Source organism: Salvelinus fontinalis, chromosome 26, assembly GCF_029448725.1.
Source record: "Salvelinus fontinalis isolate EN_2023a chromosome 26, ASM2944872v1, whole genome shotgun sequence".
NCBI lineage: Eukaryota > Metazoa > Chordata > Actinopteri > Salmoniformes > Salmonidae > Salvelinus > Salvelinus fontinalis.
The window spans coordinates 24,867,031-24,893,653 of record NC_074690.1 but is presented as its reverse complement, the minus strand read 5'-3'; the positions used below and the strand labels follow the sequence as shown (position 1 = coordinate 24,893,653).

Sequence of the window (26,623 nt, the reverse complement as noted above, 5' to 3'; positions counted from 1 at the left end):
GGCATTGAGCCTAAGGGAGAGGTGCGAGTGGTATGCACCAGATCTCCAGTGCTCACCCACAGCCCGGTTCAACCGGCTGACAGGCCGGAAGGCAGTGCCCACTCAGTGTAAACTACCTAACTCTGTGAGATGGTATCAAAGGATGAGAAGCAGAGATTCATACCCCCTGAATAACATATCCAAGGCCTAGCTACACTTGCAGGAAAGGAGAAACCAGTTTACCACACTGTTGAATCCAAGTGGAGATCTGTACTGGTCCAGTAAAAATACTGGTCCAGTGACTGTACTGTGACAATATTATTATTCATAAAGCAGATTTTTCATAAATTTAATGTGAATATGTTCATGAATATTCTTCTCTGCATTAGGAGAATTTGATGTCCTCTAAACCCTTCCCCCACGCTTCTCTTCTCCTGCCCCACCTCACTGGTATTTTTTCTGGAGTGTATGTGTGTGCGTGCTTTCAGACACTGAGATGAGCTGCCTCTGTTCCCTGTCTGCCCATCGGCAAGTGGGCACTACCTATATGTTCAGACAGTGAGCTGAGCTGTACACGAGGGTCTTTCTCTCTCTGTCTCACACACACACACACACACACACACACACACACACACACACACACACACACACACACACACACACACACACACACACACACACACACACACACACACACACACACACACACACACACACACACACACACACACACACACACACACACACACACACACACACAGCCAAATGAAAGGTATTAGCTAGCCTGCTGATGCCCATGGGAGAGAAGGCAGTAGAAGTGAGTTGTGTACCGAAGCACACCCACGTTCTAACCCTCAGAACTGAGTCAGGAAAGGGCTCACAGACAAAAGGGAAAAGACAAGAATACAAAATATAACAGAATCCTAGAAAACATTATATTTCTATTTCAAGATGGAAACAAGGTAAAAATCTAAATCCACAGGAAGACATCAAGCCAGAACAGTAGACCCCTGTATCAAGCGGTAGACATTACATTTTCATTTAGATGACTCTAAGACTATGTCTGAAATGGCACCATATTCCCTACTTAGTGCAATACTTTTGACCAGAGCCCAAGTAGTGCAGTCAAAAGTAGTGCAGAGAATAGGGTGCCATTTGGGGCACATCTTAACATGGTGGGTTGTGAGACATTTGAAGTCAGACAGTTGATCTAGAACCCAAGGTGACTTCATTAACAGAATTTGTTCCGGTTGTCATGATAAATCACATGCAGTGTCACTCAAACCCAGGAAGCCAATAGGAAGCCCTGACGCTGCAGACACCAGTAGAGACAGACATTACTGACATCTCATGATCAGTGACCCTGGAGTCAGAAGAATCTGTGATCTCATTTTCCAGTTGGAAATCTCTCTGTCCGGCAGAGCTAAGCTACAGTATAGCTGTGTCCCAAGTGGCACCCTGTTTCCTATATAGTGCACTACATTTTACGAGAGCCCTGGTCAAAAGTAGTGCACTATGTAGGGAGTAGATTGCCATTTGGGACGCTATCCAGGAAAGGCAAAGATGACCCGTAGCTGACCAGGCTGTATCAACACTCGGCTACATTCATAAGCTAAGGTTGCTAAAGTTACACACTTTGTCTGATCCTCTAGGCTGCCAAGCAGAGAGTTTATTTATCACACAGTTAGGCAGTCTTCACAGCACCTTGTGATCTCCAGAATGGCTATGCTGTGATATATCACTGTAAACTCCATAAAAACTGACTGTTACTGTATTACAACATTACAGTAACAACCTTATGAGCTTTACTGCTGAATTTAACCGGGGAAATGTACATATATTACAACTCTGAATGACCTCATTGAAATCCATGAAAAGGGGAAGGTGGAAACTATCTTCCATTGCACTTAGGTTACTTAATAGAATGAGCAAATGGTTGTAACTTTTCATATTTTCTACATTTAGTTTCAAATAAATGATATAAATAAATATAAATATTAAATCAACTGCAGTGGCTCACACTGTGCAGTGAACAGCCAGGCCAGCAGTGTTCTAAGAATACAGGGTTGCTGGGCTCAGTGGCTGTAGTAGCTGTTCAAGGCTTCTGCCTGTTCAAGCAGCAGTGTATGTGTGCGTGTGTGCGGGCATCCGTGCGTGTGCATGTGCGTCTGCGTGAGTGCGTGCATTCATGTGTTTGGTAGCAGCAGTGTGAGAACCTGGCAGTTAACTTCCTAACATATTGGCCTTGGCTGAGCCATTATGCATTACTTGTTCTCCTGCCAGCCAACAGTGGAGCCATGAGAGGGTGTGTGTGTGTGTGTGTGTGCGTGTGTGTATGTACAGGTGTAGGATCTTAATTTGAGCCAGTTTGCTACAGCAGAACAATTATCCTTCAGCAACAGGAAATGTGAATTATTATGTGGATTATAATTAATGGACATCCAAGTCTGACATTTGAAAGTGGAATGTATGTACACTACCAGCCAAAAGTTTGGACACATCTACTCATTCAAGGGTTTTTCTTTATTTTTACTATTTTCTACATTGTAGAATAATAGTGAAGACATCAAAACTATGAAAGAACCCTCTCAACCAACTTCATGAGGTAGTCACCTGGAATGCATTTCAATTAACAGGTGTGCCTTGTTAAAAGTTCATTTGTGGAATTTCTTTCCTTCTTAATCCAGTTTAGCCAATCAGTTGTGTTGTGACAAGGTATGGGTGGTATACAGAATGATAGCCCTTTTTGGCGAAAGGCCAAGTCCATAATATGGCAAGAACAGCTCAAATAAGCAAAGAGAAACGACAGCCCATCATTACTTTAAGACATGAAGGTCAGTCAATGCGGAAAATGTCAAGAACTTTTAAAGTTTCTTCAAGTGCAGTCGCAAAAACCATCAAGCGCTATAATGAAACATGGTCTCATGAGGACCGCCACAGGAAAGGAAATCCCAGAGTTACCTCTGCTGCAGAGGATAAGTTCATTAGAGTTAACTGCACCTCAGATTGCTGCCCAAATAAATGCTTCACAGAGTTCAAGTAACAGATACTTCTCAACATGAACTTTTCAGAGGAGACTGTGTTAATCATGCCTTCATGGTCAAATTGCTGCAAAGAAACCACTACTAAAAGAACACCAATAAGAAGAGACTTGCTTGGGCCAAGAAATACGAGTAATGGACATTAGACCGGTGGAAATCTGTCCTTTGGTCTGTATTTTGGTTCCAACCACTGTGTCTTTGTGAGACGCAGAGTAGGTGAACGGATGATCTCCGCATGTGTTTCCCACCGTGAAGCATGGAGGAGGAGGTGTGATGGTGTGGGGGTGCTTTGCTGGTGATACTGTCTGTGATTTATTTAGAATTAAAGGCACACTTAACCAGCATGGCTACCACAGCATTCTGCAGTGATACGCCATCCCATCTGGTTTGCGCTTAGTGGAACTATCATTTGTTTTTCAACAGGACAATGACCAAACACACCTCCAGGTTGTGTAACGGATATTTGACTAAGAAGGAGAGTGAGGGAGTGCTGTATCAGATTACCTAGCCTCCACAATCACCCAGCCTCAACCCAATTTAGATGGTTTGGGATGTGTTGGACTGTAGAGTGAAGGAAAAACAGCCAACAAGTGCTCAGAATATGTGGGAACCCCTTCAAGACTGTTGGAAAAGCATTCCAGGTGAAGCTGGTAGAGAGACTGCCAAGCGTGTGCAAAGCTGTCATCAAGGCAAAGGGTGGCTACTTTGAAGAATCTGAAATATAATATATATTTTGATTTGTTTAACACTTTTTTGGTTCCATATGTGTTATTTAATAGTGCTGATGGCTTCACTATTATTCTACAATGTAGAAAATAGTAAAAATAAAGAAAACCCTTGAATGAGTAGGTGTGTCCAAACTTTTGACTGGTACTGTATGTACAGAGTATTTATGTGTGTGTGTGTGTGTGTTTGTGAGAGCATGCTTGCATTTGTTTGCATGTGTGTGTGTGTGGTGGGTTAAAAGGGGAAGGGGTGATGGTGGTGGCACTAAAACAGGTGGCACACTCCTGCCAACGAGCTTCCTGAGTATCAGGTGGCAGAGGGGGATACAATGGACTGCACACGTGTCTTAAGGAATGTGTTATCACAGATCCAATACACTACAGCTGCACCAAAACACAGCACTACAGCTGTACCAAAACACAGCACTACAGCTGTACCAAATCACAGCACTACAGCTGTACCAAATCACAGCACTACAGCTGTACCAAATCACAGCACTACAGCTGCACCAAATCACAGCACTACAGCTGCACCAAATCACAGCACTACAGCTGTACCAAATCACAGCACTACAGCTGCACCAAATCACAGCACTACAGCTGCACCAAATCACAGCACTACAGCTGTACCAAATCACAGCACTACAGCTGTACCAAATCACAGCACTACAGCTGTACCAAATCACAGCACTACAGCTGTACCAAATCACAGCACTACAGCTGTACCAAATCACAGCACTACAGCTGCACCAAATCACAGCACTACAGCTGCACCAAATCACAGCACTACAGCTGTACCAAATCACAGCACTACCAAATCACAGCACTACAGCTGCACCAAATCACAGCACTACAGCTGTACCAAATCACAGCACTACAGCTGTACCAAATCACAGCACTACAGCTGCACCAAATCACAGCACTACAGCTGTACCAAATCACAGCACTACAGCTGCACCAAATCACAGCACTACAGCTGCACCAAATCACAGCACTACAGCTGCACCAAATCACAGCACTACAGCTGTACCAAATCACAGCACTACAGCTGTACCAAATCACAGCACTACAGCTGCACCAAATCACAGCACTACAGCTGTACCAAATCACAGCACTACAGCTGCACCAAATCACAGCACTACCAAATCACATCACTACAGCTGCACAAAAACACAGCACTACAGCTGTACCAAATCACAGCACTACAGCTGCACCAAAACACAGCACTACAGCTGCACCAAATCACAGCACTACAGCTGCACCAAAACACAGCACTACAGCTGTACCAAATCACAGCACTACAGCTGTACTGTCACGTTCCTGCCCCTCAGTCCGGAGCTGCCCCTCTGTCCAGAGGCGCCCATCAGTACAGTGGGGTTATTTTGGTGGGTCGTCATTAGGAGGAGGCCACGGAAGCGGGGATTAACTATGGTGGAGTGGGGGCCACGTCCAGCGCCAGAGCCGCCACCGTGGAGAGACGCCCACCCAGACCCTCCCCTATAGGTTCAGGTTTTGCGGCCGGAGTCCGCACCTTTGGGGGTGGGGGGGGACTGTTACGTTCCTGACCTTATTTCCTCTGTTTTGTCTTTGTTTAGTTGGTCAGGACGTGAGCTGGGTGGGTGTAGTCTATGTTTTGTGTTTCTATGTTGGGTTTGTTGTTTGGCCTAATATGGTTCTCAATCAGAGGCAGGTGTTTTGCATTGTCTCTGATTGGGAACCATATTAAGGTACCCTGTTTGCACTGTTGGTTTGTGGGTGATTGTTTCCTGTCTTTGTGTTCTGCACCAGATAGGACTGTTTTCGGTTTTCAACTTTAATTGTTTTGTTGCTTGTAGTGTTCACGTTATTATCTTTATTAAATCATGTTGAACACTAGCCGCGCTGCGTTTTGGTCCTCTCCTTCATCCCAGGAAGAAAGCCGTTACATGCACCAAATCACAGCACTACAGCTGCACCAAATCACAGCACTACAGCTGCACCAAAACACAGCACTACAGCTGCACCAAATCACAGCACTACAGCTGTACCAAAACACAGCACTACAGCTGCACCAAATCACAGCACTACAGCTGCACCAAAACACAGCACTACAGCTGCACCAAATCACAGCACTACAGCTGCACCAAATCACAGCACTACAGCTGCACCAAAACACAGCACTACAGCTGCACCAAAACACAGCACTACAGCTGTACCAAAACACAGCACTACAGCTGTACCAAATCACAGCACTACAGCTGTACCAAATCACAGCACTACAGCTGCACCAAATCACAGCACTACAGCTGTACCAAATCACAGCACTACAGCTGCACCAAATCACAGCACTACAGCTGCACCAAAACACAGCACTACAGCTGCACCAAATCACAGCACTACAGCTGCACCAAATCACAGCACTACAGCTGCACCAAATCACAGCACTACAGCTGCACCAAATCACAGCACTACAGCTGCACCAAATCACAGCACTACAGCTGCACCAAATCACAGCACTACAGCTGCACCAAATCACAGCACTACAGCTGCACCAAAACACAGCACTACAGCTGCACCAAATCACAGCACTACAGCTGCACCAAATCACAGCACTACAGCTGCACCAAATCACAGCACTACAGCTGCACCAAATCACAGCACTACAGCTGCACCAAATCACAGCACTACAGCTGCACCAAATCACAGCACTACAGCTGCACCAAATCACAGCACTACAGCTGCACCAAAACACAGCACTACAGCTGCACCAAATCACAGCACTACAGCTGCACCAAAACACAGCACTACAGCTGCACCAAATCACAGCACTACAGCTGTACCAAAACACAGCACTACAGCTGCACCAAATCACAGCACTACAGCTGCACCAAAACACAGCACTACAGCTGCACCAAATCACAGCACTACAGCTGCACCAAATCACAGCACTACAGCTGCACCAAAACACAGCACTACAGCTGCACCAAAACACAGCACTACAGCTGTACCAAAACACAGCACTACAGCTGTACCAAATCACAGCACTACAGCTGTACCAAATCACAGCACTACAGCTGCACCAAATCACAGCACTACAGCTGTACCAAATCACAGCACTACAGCTGCACCAAATCACAGCACTACAGCTGCACCAAAACACAGCACTACAGCTGCACCAAATCACAGCACTACAGCTGCACCAAATCACAGCACTACAGCTGCACCAAATCACAGCACTACAGCTGCACCAAATCACAGCACTACAGCTGCACCAAATCACAGCACTACAGCTGCACCAAATCACAGCACTACAGCTGCACCAAATCACAGCACTACAGCTGCACCAAAACACAGCACTACAGCTGCACCAAATCACAGCACTACAGCTGCACCAAAACACAGCACTACAGCTGCACCAAATCACAGCACTACAGCTGTACCAAAACACAGCACTACAGCTGCACCAAATCACAGCACTACAGCTGCACCAAAACACAGCACTACAGCTGCACCAAATCACAGCACTACAGCTGCACCAAAACACAGCACTACAGCTGTACCAAAACACAGCACTACAGCTGCACCAAAACACAGCACTACAGCTGCACCAAATCACAGCACTACAGCTGCACCAAATCACAGCACTACAGCTGCACCAAAACACAGCACTACAGCTGCACCAAATCACAGCACTACAGCTGCACCAAATCACAGCACTACAGCTGCACCAAATCACAGCACTACAGCTGTACCAAATCACAGCACTACAGCTGCACCAAATCACAGCACTACAGCTGCACCAAATCACATCACTACAGCTGCACCAAATCACAGCACTACAGCTGCACCAAAACACAGCACTACAGCTGCACCAAATCACATCACTACAGCTGCACCAAATCACATCACTACAGCTGCACCAAATCACAGCACTACAGCGGGTAGGGCAGGCTTCTTCTGGATTCACAATGTGTGTGTCCCAAACGTCACCCTTAATCAATCAATCAAAAATATTTTATAAAGCCCTTTTTACATCAGCATTTGTCACAAAGTGCTTAACAGATACCCAGCCTAAAACCCCAAACAGCAAGCAATGCAGATGTAGAAGCACAGTGGCTAGGGAAAAATTCCCTAGAAGGCAGGAACCTACCTAGGAAGAAACCTGGAGGAACCAGACTCAGAGGGGTGGCTACACTTGAATATCGGGTCACCTCTACCTCACTGAATTAAGCCCACTGTGTATGACTGAATTGCAGGCCACAGTAAATGACAAACCAAACACAGTTTGTCACGGTTGTTGCTGTTCTGATAAACTGAAACAAGACCGTTATTAGATCTGAAACCACTCATCCAGAACTCAGGAAAATCACTTCTCTCTCTGCTGCAAATATGTTCACGTGACTTGCATGCCTTAAATTAGATTTTTGTTATGCAGTTCAGGAATTAAGTCAACAATGTAATTGTCTGCTGTAAAGGTCATTGTGTATTGTGCATCTCAAATGGCATCCTATATTCCCACTACATACTGTAGGGATCTACTACTACCAAAGGGCACTTGTCAAAAGTACTGCACAATAATGGGAATAGGGTTTCATTTGGGACACACTCTTGTCTGGGACAGGGGATTGTTGTCATTTCACTTTGGGTTGTAATTCCTCTTTCCCGTAATAAGATTTGGAAAGTGTTGCATAAGCACCTTGAAGTATAAATAGCCTTCATATTGTCTATTGCACTGTGGTAACAAGAGGACAGTTCACACAGGAGTAATAGTAATTTAACTGTCCCAAAGCAGAAGAAACAACTCGACAAGATTATAAACAGATTATAAACAGATTATAAACCGTTATCAGTTAGACAAAACCCCTATGAATCAGTTCATGCAAATAAACAACAAATAAAATACTCCTTATTTGTTAAGCCAGACACATATTCTATGTAAAATTATGTCACTAGGGCTGTCACAGTAAACAATTATCTAGTACTTTCCCAATGGTTGTGCATTATAAAGGTTTTATCTGATTCCTCCGCCAGGTTTAGGCTCAATATTATTATCATTGTTTAATTGCTACACCGTTTGAACAGCCTCCTTTCTCCTCTACCATGATCAATAAGACTGCAGCCTTTCAACATTACATACACATCAGCCAACAGGACAATATTGCTTTCCTCTGAACCGGCTCTCTAATTAAAAAGATAAGCAGACCCATTTGAAGCTCACTTTAATAGGCAGTTTCTTGTTTCTAGGAGTGAATATTGAATAGAGCCAGTCAGATGGACAGAGTCATTGGTGCCAGGTGTTCATTCAGTTTCACATAGATTATTTGAGGTAACTATGGGACTTCCCTGTCTCTACGATGTTGGATCAAGACCAAAAACGCTATCTGTACATTCTTCGATAAAAAGGTGCTATCTAGAACCTAAAGGGGTTCTTCAGCTGTCCCCATTGGACACAGGTGTCAAACTCATTCCACGGAGGGCCGAGTGCCTGCGGGATTTTGCTCCTCCTTTGGACATGATTGATGAATTAAGGTGACTACTAGGGAACTCCCCACACCTGGTTGTCGACAGCTTAATTGAAAGGAAAAATGTAAAACCTGCAGACACTAGGCCCTCCATGAAATGAGTTTGACATAGGAGAACCCTTTGAAGAACACTTTTTAGTTCTAGGTAGAACCATTTTGGTTCCAGGTAGAACCCTTTTGAGTTCCATGTAGAACCCTTCCACAGAGGGTTCTACATGAAACCCAAAAGAGTTCTACCTGGAACCAAAAAGGGTTCTACCTGGAACCAAAAAGGTCTCTCCTATGATAGGGGTGTCAAACGCATTCCATGGAGTGCCTAGTGTCTGCTGGTTTTTGTTTTTTCCTTTCAATTAAGACTTAGACAAGCAGGTAAGTGGAGTTCCTTACTAATCAGTGACCTTAATTCATCAGTCAAGGACATGGGAAGAGCGAGAACCCGCAGACACTCTGCCCTCAGTGGAATGAGTTTGACACGTGTCCTATGGGGACAGCCGAAGAACCGTTTTGGAACTCTTTTTTCTAAATGTATATGATGCACTTTATATTGAAGAAATGCAGCCTTTATTTTTGTCAGACCACATGGCAGCCACTGTCCATCAGGAACGAGATAGGAATGAGTTTCATCATGTGATGTTGATCCCTTCAGCAGGAAGAGGAAATGGGGTGTATGGCCTGAGTTGAGCCATAGGCTGTGTACCAAATGGAACCCAATTCTCTATAAAGTGCACTACTTTTCACCAGAGCCCTATGGTCCCTAGTCAAAAGTAGTGCACTACACAAGAAATAGGGTGGCATTTGGGACATGAGCCACATTGACCTATATCACCCATGGCCACATACAGATCAATTTGAACCTCGATCCAGGGGGTGAGAATGAGCTGAAGACTCGTCTCTCATAACCCATACATAATTCACCCCTTCCTTTCTTCCTTTCATGATGGGGAGAAAAATAAACCCTTTCAATTTCCAGACAGATCTGTTCTTGCCCTTTGGAAAATACTTGATCTATTAAAAAAGAATGAACAGATCTGTTCTTGCCAGTGGAAAACACGTGATCCATTCACGCAGAATGAGACAGAGTAATGTCCATATAGTTCAGGTAGGAAAACACATAAGTTGCACATTGAGTCAGTACAACCTCATAAGAGAAAAATACAGGTCCTAGGCTGCCGTGGGCACATGCATGTGATACATAAAATTATTGGATCAATATGGATGTTACCAATAAGATAAATGCCTAATCTTACCAAAACCTAATTTATAGCTACATACATACTGTACATACATAATTAGAGCTAGGACGATAAACCAAAAATGACCGACACTGATTTTGCTACACAACGTTCCTGCAGATGTTTCTGTTTTCTTAAACCATTATTTGGACAACAGTAATAGCCTATGTGTAACCGATGTGAAATGGCTAGCTAGTTAGCGGGTGCGCGCTAATAACGTTTCAATCGGTGACGTCACTCGCTCTGAGACCTTGAAGTAGTTGTTCCCCTTGCTCTGCAAAGGCCGAGACTTTTGTGGAGCGATGGGTAACGATGCTTCGTGGGTGTCAGTTGTTGATGTGTGCAGAGGGTCCCTGGTTCAAGCCCAGGTAGGGGCGAGGAGAGGGACAGAAGCTATACATATGCAGTATGTTGATTCCTGCTATGAAAGTATCTGCCTGGCCCTGTTTCACTGTTGGCTGCTTTGTGAGCGAGCCTCTCACGCCCTCTCCCCACAGGAGGGAGAGATGCTTTTCTGCACAAGCATATGACTGTTGCTCAAAATGCAATTGCTGGACAAAGACAGTTTTTAAAGCAAGTACTGTTGTTTTAGTTACAGAGAAGAGAGTCACAGCTTTCTGTGAGTATACAATTTATTTCTTACCTCTTAAAATTGAGTTCATCGCACCACTTTACAACCGGAGTATGGTTTTGATGCGCCCGCAGAGCGGTGTGCACCATTTGCGCTGAATAGGCCTACATCAAGTAGACTAGGCGTAGTGCTGGAAAGTTCTGTTGGACATTACATTTACTGATAGATTGATCAATTAGCCTACATGGCTATCAAGCAACAAAATCGCATTTAGAGTTAGCAATCTAGGTAAGTGCTTTGAGTTCCCACTTCCTCAGGTGGTGAATAGTATAACCTAGGCCAATAGGCGTCGGCAAAATCATCTCTGAAGAGACAAAAATATTTGGATCCTATTTTGACAGTTTGCACATAAAAATATCAATCATGCCTTCCCTGGACATGTTAGATGAAATAGCTTACTTTTTAATCATACTGTAGGCTAAAGTCTTGGCACTGGAAAAAAAACTTCATACTAATGGTAAGTAGGCCTAATTGTCCATAAAACAATAATATACAGTATTTCTTTGTATTTATCGAGCAAAATAGTTACATTTATCATAATATTACTTTTTTGTCCATATCACCCAGGTCTAACATACAGTTGAAGTCGGAAGTTTACATACACCTTAGCCAAATACATTCGAACTCAGTTTTTCACAATTCCTGACATTAAATCCTAGTAAAAATTTCCTGTCTTAGGTCAGTTAGGATCACCACTGTATTTTAAGATTGTTAAATGTCAGAATAATAGCAGAGAGAATGATTTATTTCAGCTTTTATTTCTTTCATCACATTCCCAGCAGGTCAGAAGTTTACATACACTCAATTAGTATTTGGTAGCATTGCCTTTAAATTGTTTAACTTGGGTCAAACGTTTCGGATCGCTTTCCACAAGCTTCCCACAATAAATTAGGTGAATTTTGGCCCATTTCTCCTGACAGAGCTGGTGTAACTGAGTCAGGGTTGTAGGCCTCCTTGCTCACAAATGCTTTTTCAGTTCTACCCACACATTTTCTATGGGATTGAGGTCAGAGTTTTGTGATGGCCACTCCAATACCTTGACTTTGTTATCCTTAAGCCATTTTGCCACAACTTTAGAAGTATGCTTGGGGTCATTGTCCATTTGGAAGATCCATTTGCGACCAAGCTTTAACTTCCTGACTGATGTCTTGAGATGTTACTTCAATATATCCACATAATTTTCTTTCCTCATGATGCCATCTATTTTGTGAAGTGCACCAGTCCCTCCTGCCGCAAAGCACCCCCACAACATGATGCTGCCACCCCCGTGCTTCATGGTTGGGATGGTGTTCTTCGGCTTGCAAGCCTCCCCCTTTTTCCTCCAAACATAACGATGGTCATTATGGCCAAACAGTTCTATTTTTGTTTCATCAGACCAGAGAACATTTCTCCAAAAAGTACAATCTTTGTCCCCATGTGCAGTTGCAAACTGTATTCTGTCTTTTTTATGGCGGTTTTGGAGTAGTGGCTTCTTCCTTGCTGAGCGGCTTTTCAGGTTATGTCGATATAGGACACGTTTTACTGTGGATATAGATACTATTTACCTGCTTCCTCCAGCATCTTCACAAGGTATTTTGCTGTTATTCTGGGATTGATTTGCACTTTTTGCACCAAAGTATGTTCATCTCTAGGAGACAGAACGCGTCTCCTTCCTGAGCAGTATGACGGCTGTGTGGTCCCATGGTGTTTATACTTGCATACTATTGTTTATACAGATGAACGTGGCACCTTCAGGCATTTGCAAATTGCTCCTGAGGATGAAGGTCTCCAATTTTCTTCTGAGGTCTTGGCTGCTTTCTTTTGATTTTCCCATGACGTCAAGCAAAGAGGCACTGAGGTAGGCCTTGAAATATATCCACAGGTGCACCTCCAATTAACTCAAATTATGTCAATTAGCCTATCAGAAGCTTCTAAAGCCATGACATAATTTTCTGGAATTTTCCAAGCTGTTTAAAGGCACAGTCAACTTAGTGTATGTAAACTTCTGACCCACTGGAATTATGATCCACTGAATTATAAGTGAAATAATCTGTCTGTAAACAATTATTGTAAAAATGACTTGTGTCATGCACAAAGTAGATGTCCTACCCAATTTGCCAAAACTATAGTTTCTTAACAAGATATTTGTGGAGTGGTTGAAAAACGATTTTTATTGACTCCAACCTATGTATATGTAAACTTCCAACTTCAACTGTATACACTTACATACATACACACACATACTAGTCCTATCAATAGATCATGCAAAGACACTACCAATAAATCCCCCCAGTGCCTGGTGATTTGGTGCTTAGTCTCTGGGATGCAAATTAAAATTATGAGGAGGACGATCAATTCTAATCTGGCGCTCTAATCCCGCTTGGAATTAGAAAGGAGGAATAGAAGGAGTACATTAATTATAGACAAAAAGTACAAAAGCAGGGAGCAGGCCTTTGAAGATGCAGAGCCTTAAATGTCACCCAGCAGCTTTGATGTTCCTGGGCTGCCTTTGTCTCTCTGTTAGAATACATAAAACGCTCTAGAACAGACAGACAGAAAACCCAGACGGGTTTCAATGGGACATTTCATGTTGGCTCGAACCATCAAACGCTCTTCACCTCCTACTGTAATCTTATGGAGACAGCTACAGTACCTCTACCTTTCAGTGGCAAACAGCTATTGTATGGACCAAGCGTTCTCTATCACTCACTCAGCCAGGACACGTTGACATTTGTGAATCACACTGTAGAACATACTGTGCATACTTAAAGAAACTACAGTAATAACATATTATTGAAGCCATCAATCACTATATGTTATGTTACTCATTCAAGGTAGGCATCAATATTTTCAAAGTGAGGAAATTACAAGAAAGATGTCTTATTCTGGGAGCAGAACAGTACATACAGATACTTTGGCATTATCCTAAATCTTTAGCCTACCTATGTGCAACTACAGGGAACTGCATTGGTTTGTGTGTTCATGTTTCGAGGGGAACACAGCTAGCTGGCTATATGCAGCATGCAGACAGACAGACAGCCTAATCCTTGTGAGTCAGTCTGCTTTTCTCTCCTCCTCTCTCCTCTATCTGCTCTGATGAGTGGAGGAGCTGTGGAGAGAACAGAACAACACTTGAATGTGGCTGTAATCAAGGTCCATACGCTGAAGTGGGCCAATCAATTCAGCTGTCTGCTTCTGTTCTCATCAGGGATCTCAGAGCACACTACGAGTAGCGGGCTGCTGCCTGATCAGGCCACTAAAGGTGAGCGAACAACAGGAGCATTTCAACAGCCTCTAATAATGTTCTTCACTGCAGGGAGAGAGAGAGAGAATGAGAGAGAGAGGAAACATGACTAGGAAGTTTGGAGGAACATGGCTTTTTTACTGAACCAGAGAGAATACTGTCATGGCTGATGTGACAAGGGACTCTGCATGGTGTTTTATCCATCCTGCAGTAAAAAACATAGTGATGGAATAGTACAAAATTTCATAAAAATGTTACAGAAACAGAAACACTAGTATTAATGTTATGTTATACCATGGCATCAGTGGCGGTCGGTGCCGTTTAAGATGAGGGAGGATGATTAAAAAAAAATTATGAGCATGGCATATTTATATTACAGCATATTGGATGACTGTCATTCATATTCATTCACCCAGTTTAATGTAACAGTGATAGGGTTAGGCTACTACATGGCACTCAAATGTTCCCTATACACATTATGAGGTTGCTACAACCTAGCTTATGAATGAAAGTTTACAACGTAGGTACACAGGTCGAGAGAATTTAGAGTAATCAAGATGACAAGACAGTGACATATTCAATACCGCCTTGCACACTCTTGCCTGCATCTAGCTGATCTAGGGTATAATCACTAGTCCAATAGTTGCAAATTAGTGTTTCTATTGGACAAATTCAGGTATGTTTATCCCCGTTTCGTTCCGTTTGCTTCCGTTTAAGAAACCTTTTTCAACAGAATTGGCAGAATTAATATACCCCTGATCAAACGCAAACATTTCACTTTCAAGAGCAGCCACATAAAAAACGCATGATCACTTTGCTCATTGTATATATAATTCCTTCTCGCAACTATTTACATGCTCTCCTCCTCTCACCTTTTTCTTTCGCTCGTGGACTACAATCCTGCAGTGCAGTGTACAGTCAGATAGCAATTTAGCAGTTACACCGGTGTGACCCGGGGCTCAGGCTGGGCCACTCAAGGACATTCAGAGACTTGTCCTGAAGCTACTCCTGCGTTGTCTTGGCTGTGTGCTTAGGGTCGTTGCTCTGTTGGAAGGTGAACCTTCGCTCCAGTCTGAGGTCCTGAGTGTTCAAGAGCAGGTAGAGCAGGTAAAGGATCTTTTTGTACTTTGCGTCATTCATCTTTAGCTTGATCCTTAATAGTCTCCCAGTCCCTGCCGCTGAAAAACATCCCCACAGCATGATGCTGCCACCACCATGCTTCACCGTAGGGATGGTGTCAGGTTTCCTCCAGACGTGACGCTTGACATTCAGGCCAAAGACTTCAATCTTGGTTTCATCAGACCAGAGAATCTTGTTTCTCACTGTCTGAGAGTCCTTTAGCTGCATTTTGGCAAACTCCAAAATGGGCTGTCATGTGCCTTTTACTGAGGAGTGACTTCCGTCTGGCCTCCGTCTGGCCACTCTACCATAAAGGCCTGATTGGTAGAGTGCTGCAGAGATGGTTATCCTTCTGGAAGGTTCTTCCATCGCAACAGAAGAACTCTGGAGCTCTGTCAGAGTGACCATCGGGTTCTTGGTCACCTCCCTGACCTTGGTCAAGGCCCTTCACCCCCTTTTGCTCATTTTGGTCGGGCGGCCAACTCTAGGAAGAGTCTTGGTGGTTCCAAACTTCTTCCATTTAAGAATGATGGAGGCCACTGTGTTCTTGGGGACCTTCAATGCTGCAGACATTTTTTGGTACCCTTCCCCAGATCTGTGCCTCAACACAATCCTGTCTCGGAGTGCTACGGACAATTCCTTCGACCTCATGACTTGGTTTTTGCTCTGACATGCACTGTCAACTGTGGTACCTTATATAGACAGGTGTGTGCCCATCCAAATAATTTATCACAGGTGGACTCCAATCAAGTTGTAGAAACATCTCAAGGATGATCAATGGAAAAAGGATGCATCTGAGCTCAATTTTGAGTCTCATAGGAAAGGGTCTGAATTCTTATGTAAATAAGGTATCTGTTTTTTAAATTTTTATACATTTGATAACATTTCTAAAAATCTGCTGTAGCTTTGTCATTATGGGGTATTGTGTGTAGATTGATGAGGATGATTTTTAAATGTAATACATTTCAGAAAAAGGCGTAAAAAAGTGTGGAAAAGGGGAAGGGGTCTGAATACTTTCTGAATGAACTGTATAACAGCACGGTAAAATTCAATGGTTTACATGTTCTATGTTCGAGCTGTTTTCGAAAGCAAGAGTCGAATTGAAAACATTATTGGCATTGCTGAGTTCGATTTTCATAATAGCAAGCTAGGACTGATGGTTTGGTTAGCTAAATTAGCAAGTCTGTTTGGTTACCAAGGTAACTACTGTAGCTATGTAGTAAACTTGCTAGCTTGTTACTTCAGTGGATGTTGAACACATTTCTACCTGCAAATTTACACATTTCTAGCGGCAAATGTGCTACATTTTAGCCATGGTATAAAAGGGATAATCAACTCGGGGCTCTATGCATTCTCTGGAAGATATTGCTACTCCTTGGAAGGTTAGTTCCACTCCCTGCTAGCGCGTCATCGAACACCCTTCCCACGTCGTTCAGTATTTTCCATTGAACGCATATCCCCTCATTGATTATCCCTTACTTATGTTATGCCATCATCTTCATATGTGAGCTAGGCCTACATCCAAGCTTAGAGCATCCATTTACACATCCCACACATACTGCCTTTTTAGAACAGAGAAACAGACCGCAGCAAAATGGAAGCTTTCCCTCTACCTCTCTCTCTCTCCCAGCCAGCCAGTTGCTGACGGCCATAGAATGATGCAAGAGTGGAACCATGCAGGCAGCAGAGCCAGCATGAGATCCAGTCAATCAAGCCATCTGTAGGAGTGCTAAGGCTCAAATGGCATCCTTTTGGCTATATAGGGAAATAGGGTGCCATCTGTAGGAGTTCCGAAGCTGGAGGTCCAGAAGCAGGGTCTACACAGAAGCAGCATCCCAAATGGCACCCTATTATATAGTGCACTACTTTTTGTGCCATTTGGGACGTAGCCACATTAGAGCTGTCAGCTGTGAGAGTTGGACCCTGAGAGGCCTGCCCAGAGAGGCCTTCCCAGAGAGGCCTGCCCAGAGAGGGCTGGCTGAGGACCATGACGCCCGCGCTGCCACTGCTGCTGAACAAACTCAGCTTCCACACAACACCTGTGTTCCACCTTCTCTACAGCAGGACTCACAGATGCTCCCAAAGCTCTGGTGATGCCACCACACACCTCACACCCTCCCAGCTCTCTCTGAAGTGACTGAACCATGGGAAAAACAAACGATCAGGGTCTCGCTAGTAGGGATTTCACAGAAATCACAAAACACAACCACCACCATACGATAATAGAGAATAAAGATGAAGCACCAACCTGTTAATTCAATAAACAACAGGAAACCCTATTTTCGTCATTTTATTTTCCACTAATTTGGTTTGAGCACATTTTGACCAAAATCTAGCTATTAGCTACTAGCTAGAGAAAATCCTGAATTGACTATCCTCCAGCATTAGATGAGAACTGATCAACAGGCATGAAGTTACATGAAGTTAACTTCATTGGATCTGGTGGCTCCTGTAGGGCTTAAGTGGGCCCATAGTCCCACTGGGGAGACTTCCAATGCAATCACACAGGAAATCAATGGAGACAATTTAAGAGTTGAATCGAAACAGAAATGGCTGATGACAAACAGTGCCAAATGGCACCCAATTCCTTATATAGTGCACTAATTTTAACCAGGGCCCATAAGGCTCTTATCAAAAGTAGTACACTACAGGGAATATAGTGCCATTTGGGATGCAGCCTTGTTGCTACTGATGAGGATTATGCGAAAGGGAACCAAGGATTGGCCTGCTTGGGGGGAGTAGTTTGGATCTGGAAAATGTGTTTTTATACACTAATGTGTTAGGCTTGTATGTTGGCTTGTATGTTGTATGGTCAAAACAGACAAGCATACAGGGATTTAGGAAGACCTCAAAATGTAATGTATTTGGTACTTTTATGGTAGGCATGCGACTTCTCTCAGATAACGCAAAAGGCTAAGCTGCTGCTGATGATAACCATAGAGAAGTAACGTTATGACAATATTTGCAATGCCATGTCACAAATTTCACTTTGTACATCAACATCATGCACGTTTACAGAGTCACACGGATTACAATAAATTTGCTTAAACAGGTATACATTATATTCCCTTTTTCTGTAGAGCAGCATGGATGACTTGTCACGAAACCAGGACAAAAAAAGACCATGATGTTGGAGACAACATTTAATCCATAGAATGGTCGTTTGGAGGAAGGTTTGCTGACATACATTTTACATTTGTATTTCAAAGCATAATTGAGAAATAATGAATCAAAGTTGGCATTTTTGGCCATTTTGGCCTTACCCAGGCCTCCTTGAATACTCCATAATGTTTCATATGTAGGTGTTAGTCAGCGCCCTAAAGCTAACCACTAAGGCTTTCTCCACATCAATAAGGAGAAGATAAGTTAGGTAGACAAACCACATGACTTTTTCCTAAAGAGCCAGGTAATTAGATTTGAGATTTTGACAGCTGTCAGCATTATGAGATCTATGCTAAACCACTGAACTGCGAAAAGACATGAAAAGAGAGAGAAAAAATACAACCAATAGTCTTTGTAATAATCAGAAGAATTGGGGTCTCATTTCAACTCCTGTATTAACCAGTGATCAGAAATGACTCATGGTTCATAGTGGATGAGGTGATTGAGATTCAAGGCAAGGTTAGGACAAGAGGCTACCAGAGATAGGAAGTGAATAAGAATAGGTGTAAAGCGGAAAAACGGTGTTGGATACACCATATTCAAAACAACAACAGCTCTACAGAGCTGTCTGCATAAGTGAGGAACTGACAGAAGAAAAGCTGGTTTGATAGATGTATGTGAAAAATATCAGAATGATCACAATTTCTTGACTTTTTAAAAGGGGTCATTCCATCAATTAGCATACAAACTCAGTCATTCACCGATGGGAAACTGCCTTTATAACTTATTGAACTGTGTGTGACCTCAGTGACAAAGACTTATTTCTATGACAAAACACAAATCACATCTCAGATATTACACTCAGCCAGTGAATGAGTAACTAGCTATTGTCAGGGAAGACAATGCATGTACTCAGTTTAATGCATGTACTAAGAGACTCTACTAATGGTTAGTAATACACAATCAGTCAAACTATTTGGGGCTTTAAAAATATATAACATTCATGTCACGACTCCTACCGAAGGTGGCTCCTCTCCCTGTTCGGGTGGCGCTCGGCGGTCGTCGTCACCGGTCTACTAGCTGCCACCGATCCCTTTTCCTTTTCTGTTGGTTTTGTCTTATTGGTTACACCTGTTTCTTGTTTGGGTTTTAGTTGGGCTATTTAAGCCGGTAGGCCCGCCTGTTCTTTGTGCGGGCTTATTGATTTTCCACTGTGTTATTGTGTGGTAGTGCGTGTTGTTTTGGGGTTTTCCCTCCGGACTGGTTAGGTCCTGGTTTTGGGCATTTGTGTATGTGCGCCCAGTATCTTGGCGAGTACTATTTTTCCTGCACGTATAAAGCCCTATTTCTGTACCTCCTGCCTCCTGCGCCTGACTCCGCACCCACTACGCCCAGTGCGTTACAATTCAAAGTGGAGACAGTTTATAGACAACACATACATGCATTCTATTCTGGATTTGTTTCATTAAATTAATGATATATAGCTATTGATTCTTGAAAAATATAACTTAAACACGCCTCATGAGCATACTTGCTTTACTCCACTGTTTGTTAACAACAACATGCATATCTACAGCAGCCATCTGAGGCTGATAAGGGTTGGGTTTCAGATAAACAGCAGGGTGGTGTGTGTCTGTGTGTCTTTCTGCTTCTTAGTGTCAGTGGTCCTCAGCTGGTGTCCTCCTGCTTAAAGTGCTAATTACGCTGCCGGCTGGCCTGACCCTGACCTCCAGCCCATAGAGAAGGCCGGTTCTCACGGCCGGGATGCACCACTGGAAGTGGCCTTTAGGCCTGCCACTTCACAACATTGTAGTGCGCATGAATAGGCCTGACAATGAGGGTCATCACCCCGCTGCCCACCATCTTGACATCCCCCCTGACAATGGCCCTCGCCTGGCCCTGGGTGCCTAACAACGGTCGGGTACGCGTGACAGAAGCTCCACTCCAGGGCTCTTTACTCAGCAGGTCAGGGCCATACAGGGCTGCATCCTAAATGGCATCGTATTCCCTATATATTGTGCACTACTTTTGAACAGGACCCATAGTGCTAGTCCTATGGGCCTTGATCAAATGTAGTGCATAATATATAGAGAATAGGGTGCAATTTGGAATGCAGATTGGGCCATGCTGCTGCACCTCTTTGTCAGACAGCAAGCACCCTCCTCCACCATGGCCCTGGAGGCTGGCTCTTTATTGATCAAGTATTGTTCATATGAAGGAGAAGAATGATAAGGCTGACTTCTTTGTCCAGCCGGTCCAAGGATGTGTCCTAAATTCCCTATATAGTGCACTACTTTTGACCAGGGCATTGGTCAAAAGGGTCTCAAACTGCTTAAAAGATGGGCACACAGATTTCTCCAATGCATCTGGAAGAATCTGTAAAATTATGATAAAATTATGGCCTTGTATTGCTTAATGTCTCAGAAAAACAACAGAAACTGGGGATATTGAAATAATCTCTGCCCATATTCTTGTTGAATATGACAAATGATGCCTTAAATACTGCAGCTCACCCACAATACTGCATTTGAGGTAAGAAGCAGAGGTATTTCATTTTGAAGTGCGGTTCTGTCAACTGTTTGCATTAATATCAATCAAGGCTCATCCATGACCTCTCATAACAATTTAGTCGCAGCACTGGAAATGAGAAACGAGGGCGCGAACAAGAACAATTGCACTTTCGAAACAGGTGGGTGAAGTAGCCATTACATAATCACATCATCAAGAGTGTGGACTGTGGAGTTCAATTATCAAAGCTGTCATCAATAAGGGGAAGAAAACTAGGTTTAGCTATTAATGTAACTTGTGTGTGTGTGTCTGCGTGTGTAGGTGATTTTGGAGGAGGTAATCTCAGCCAGGCCCCAGCCAGGGATCATTTTGAGAATCTAGCCAGGTCCCTCCCAGGGAATGACATTCCATTTATATTGCTATTCCCTTTACAGTGCACACTACTTTTGACCAGAGCTAAAAAGTCCTATACAATAATGGTAAGCATGTCATATTTGTCTAAGACAATCAGGAAAAACATTACCGTCTCATTTATATATCCATATTTTCCTGGTACCTGTTGAAGCAGCCTTGTACTTTTGTCAGTAATACTAACCACACGCAGCTCAAATACAGCTATTCTCTCTAATTTCCATGGAATCTTTGACAACGCATATCTGTACTTAATTCACCATAGAGGAATGTGATTGGTGCATAGTACAGAGGTCAAAGCTACAGCATATTACACTGAAGGGAGGCTTCCTAAGAACGCTTAATGGATGTCATTCTGACTTTAGACTTCTTCCCAATGACACACATCTCCATTACCAGTGGTCTTTACGGAGAGCTTTCAATAGGAACCCATCAAAACTGTGAACTACACTCAGCAAAAATAGAAACGCTCCTTTTTCAGGACCCTGTCTTTCAAAGATAATTCGTAAAAATAACCAAAAACTTCACAGATCTTCATTGTAAAGGGTTTAAACACTGTTTCCCATGCTTGTTCAATGAACCATAAACAATTAATGAACATGCACCTGTGGAACGGTCGTTAAGACACTAACAGCTTACAGACGGTAGGCAATTAAGGTCACAGTTATGAAAACTTAGGACACTAAAGAGGCCTTTCTACTGACTCTGAAAAACACCAAAAGAAAGATGCCCAGGGTGCCTGCTCATCTGCGTGAACGTGCTTTAGGCATGCTGCAAGGAGGCATGAGGACTGCAGATGTGGCCAGGGAAATAAATTGCAATGTCAGTACTGTGATATGCCTAACACAGCGCTACGTGGAGACAGGACAGATAGCTGATCGTCCTCGCAGTGGCAGATCACGTGTAACAACACCTGCACAGGATCGGTACATCTGAACATCACACCTGCCGGACAGGTACTGTATGGTAACAACAACTGCCCGAGTTACACCAGGAATGCACAATCCCTCCATCAGAGCTCAGACTGTCCGCAATAGGCTGAGAGAGGCTGGATTGAGGGCCTGTAGGCCTGTTGTAAGGCAGGTCCTCACCAGACATCAGCGGCAACAACGTCGCTGTCGCTGAACCAGACAGGACTGGCAAAAAGTGCTCTTCTCTGACGAGTCACGGTTTTGTCTCACCAGGGGATATGGTCGGATTCGCGTTTATCGTCGAAGGAATGAGCGTTACACCGAGGCCTGTGCTCTGGAGCGGGATCGATTTGGAGGTAGAGGGTCCGTCGTGGTCTGGGGCGGTGTGGCACAGCATCATCGGACTGAGCTTGTCATTGCAGGCAATCTCAACGCTGTGCGTTACAGGGAAGACATCCTCCTCCCTCATGTGGTACCCTTCCTGCAGGCTCATCCTGACATGACCCTCCAGCATGACAATGCCACCAGCCATACTGCTCATTCTGTGGGTGATTTCCTGCAAGACAGGAATGTCAGTGTTCTGCCATGGCCAGCGAAGAGCCCGGATCTCAATCCCATTGAGCACGTCTGGGTCGTCTTAATGCAGGTGGTGTCCACACCAGATACTGACTGTTACTTTTGATTTTGAACCCCCCTTTGTTCAGGGACACATTATTCAATTTTTGTTAGTCACATGTCTGTGGAACTTGTTCAGTTTATGTCTCAGTTGTTGAATCTTGTTATGTTCATACAAATATTTACACATGCTAAGTTTTCTGAAAATAAACGCAGTTGACAGTGAGAGGATGTTTCTTTTTTTGCTGAGTTTATTTCTCTGAGAGTAAACAACAAAACCTTGGATATTTGATAAAAGGTCAAATGTCCATTTCAGATCCAACATGTTCCACTAAAGCACAAGATATTTATTTTTTTGTAAAGTTATATATAAAGAGTTTATTTCCAAAAGCTTTATCCAACAATTTTTCACATTTGTGTTTTTTTCATGAGAAATTATTGCTTATTGGTACCTTTATGTGTGTGTAAAAAATATTACTGTCCTCAGATTTTTTATTCATAGATTTTAGATGTGTATAACAATTGGTTTTGTTGCAAAACTCTATATATCACGTGTTTAGCTGGAATGGAATGTTCGTATCCTATACATTTAAATTCAACACATCATAAATCTAGCCTCATGTTATAGTACTTGATGATTAGAGTTGGGCCTTGTCCCAAATGACACCATAATCCCTATTGTGCACTACTTTTGACCACAGCCCAGATGGGATCTCATATTATTTCACAGATCATTTTTTGTATATAACGATGTTACAAATGTATCATTTGTGCAGTTCTTTATATTATTATATTTTTTTTGTCACATTTGACAGTGTAAAACCTTGCAGTGCTCCCGAGTGGAGCAGCGGTCTAAGGCACTGCATCTCAGTGCAAGATGCGTCACTACAGTCCCTGGTTCAAATCCAAGCTGTATCACATCAGGCTGTGGTTGGGAGTCCCATAGGGCAGCGCACAATTGGCCCAGCATCATCCGGGTTGGGCCGGGGTAGGCCGTCATTCTAAATAAGAATTTGTTCTAAACTAAATTGGTAGTTAAATAAAAAAATAAAAGTATTTTCTCTGAGAGTTAGGCGGATATATCTTGTTTTGCAACAAAATGTGATTGTTTGTCTCTCTGAAATGAAACTATCTAGTGATAGGTTTCAAATCAATACATTTCTGTCATTTAACACCAATCTCTTTTATAAGTTCTTTAAACAAAAAAGCATATTTACCAACATTTCTGAAATTGTATATATAGTGTTTTCGAATGAAATTCTTCATACATTACATCACATTTATCTGTCAGAAAAGCTCTGACCTACCTGCTACATTGGCCACATCTGCGGTGCTGACGTTCTGGGCATTAGGTCGCACTCTGAAGGTCACAGCTGGGCCTACCACTCTGGAAAAAAAAACACACACACACACAGTGAGATGAGACACTCCAAACACAAGCAGGAATCTATTTTTCATGGTGGTGAAGCATTATTTTTCTACCGTCTTGCCTTAAAAAAGCAGCTCAGGTCATTAAAGCAGAGCCGTACACACACGGTGCTTGAATACTATTTCACCTCTGGCTTCCCCGCCTGTTAGATTCCCTGTAGCCACAGGAGCCGCCAGATACCCTCTTGAATCTCAATGTGCCTCCAGGCATTTTACAAACAACAAATGACAAGGATGGGGGTTTTGGTCTACAATGAGATACACATACCTAATTCTTGTCCCTTCACCGACAGTCATAGGGACAATTTCTGATGTACAGAGCTTTATGAATTTTGTGCGTAATGAAAAGTGCTGTGCAAATAAAATGTACAAATGTTATTTTCCCCTCACAATGTCTTTCCAAAGAGCAAAACTAGGGTGGACACTGGCCAGGTACTATATTGAGCTTAAAATGGCTAAAAGTGATGGAGGAGGGCATGGGTGAACCACCCTGAATAAAAACAGGTAATGGCAACATATCGAATATAAAATGCTGGAGATTTTATTGAACAGAAAGTGCTTTGCTCTATGTTGAAGTCAAAGACTCAGAATGTATCCAGCCAGGAGGTTAAGATCTCTTGCAATGTGTGGAGAGTACCTCAACCAGCAGCCAGCCATTCAACCATAATATCATATTTACCTCCGTAAAGCTCTAGATGTAAAGATGTTTCACATATTTTAGGAGATAGATCAACCTGCCATAGCGGTCTATTAGCGGTTGAAGAGGAATATCACTCATTGTGACTTTATAACACATTGATATGTTTCCTGACCTACGCCACAGCCACCCACTGAACGTTTTTCAAAATTCAACACTGCAAAAGTAAAAAATGACTGTGGTTTTCAAACTGAAGCTCATGCTTTTCTTTAGTACAGTATTACTCCACTGTCGAAGCGAAAAACTCAATATTAGTCTGTTAGAACACAAATATAATCATTTTTGACTGGCCAGTTACTGTACATTACAACATCAAGTATCGGAATGTCAAACTGTCATTGTTCATCAACCATCATAATCTATGATTCTACTGTGACAGTAAATGAGTTCATGTCTGTTCAGTATTATATAGACCGCATTACAAGCAGCCAGCATTGATGCATCTCCCCACCTAGTGGTTATTCTTTGAAATGAGCTGAAGTCAGACATTACGTCACCCCCATGTTTTTTCAAATTGGAGTCTGACTGAAGTCAGTAATGGTTGCAAAACAACTATTATTCGGAGGGAACTAATGCTAGATGGTTCTGAAGCAAACCACCCACATTCACACATCAAAACTAACGTCTCTGCTTTCAACCGCTCAGGCCTGACATGATCAATTCCAGATATTATGAGACGATTCTGGCAGAGTCTCCTCTGTGAATCATCAGTCATAATAAATAATAATGGATATTATGATTGATTAACTTGTGTGTGTAATGTTTGGCCTTGTGTCTTGCATACTGTGTTAGTACTACAGTAACATTGAATTACCCTGTTTGTATGCATCTATATTTTCCTTCAATATGAAAAACATGATAGACACTCATTTCAAAGCCCTACAGGACTAAGTCATGCTTACACAAATGAGTCAACATGAAGGGTGAGAGGAGCCATGCTGGGAGGGCCATTCTCCCAGGCTCCTAGGTGGAGTCGTGGTCTAGCAGTGGCAGCGGTTAGCTGCAAGGAGCAGGAAATAAAATAAGCGTGGCGGCTTCGACAAATTGTCCAGACTGCGCCCCCTGTTGGGCCGGCTCGGAGCTCTAACAAAGGGCCCCGGCTCTCTCCCACCCAATCTATCACTCTCCCATGCCAACGCCCTTTCAGCTCCAGAAAGGGATAAAGACAAAAGGTACATTAGTCCGGCCCTGTAGGGCCACCCATGAGCAGTGTAAACCGCCCTAGTGCCGTGAGGTGCTTCAGAAACAATGTCATTTTCAGAACCTTACAAACAGCGTTATATGATACAGAGTCGGCCAATCGCTACCTGTACCGCCAACAATCAAGCTTAGTAGTTAGAAAGACACAAAGGGGTCCTACCAGCCCATACAACACTCTCTTTCTTATGCCTTTCATCAGCATGTTACGTCACCATTGCATTTATGGCGGTAAATTGTTACTGCATACATACTGCTACGCTTATTAAGTATAGCAGTGTATGTTCATCTGATGAATGAATG

The 26,623-nt window shown here is 43.2% G+C and overlaps 1 protein-coding gene across 1 annotated transcript in view; it reads right to left on the bottom strand.

Annotated features, from left to right (window-relative positions):
* The window catches only part of LOC129823986 (receptor-type tyrosine-protein phosphatase N2-like), a 191,577-nt gene that overhangs the window by 114,583 nt on the left and 50,371 nt on the right, over nt 1-26,623 (bottom strand). Inside the window, exon 13 of the mRNA XM_055883207.1 lies at nt 24,306-24,385. Coding sequence (XP_055739182.1) covers nt 24,306-24,385 — 80 coding nt within the window. The remainder of the gene's footprint in view (nt 1-24,305; nt 24,386-26,623) is intronic.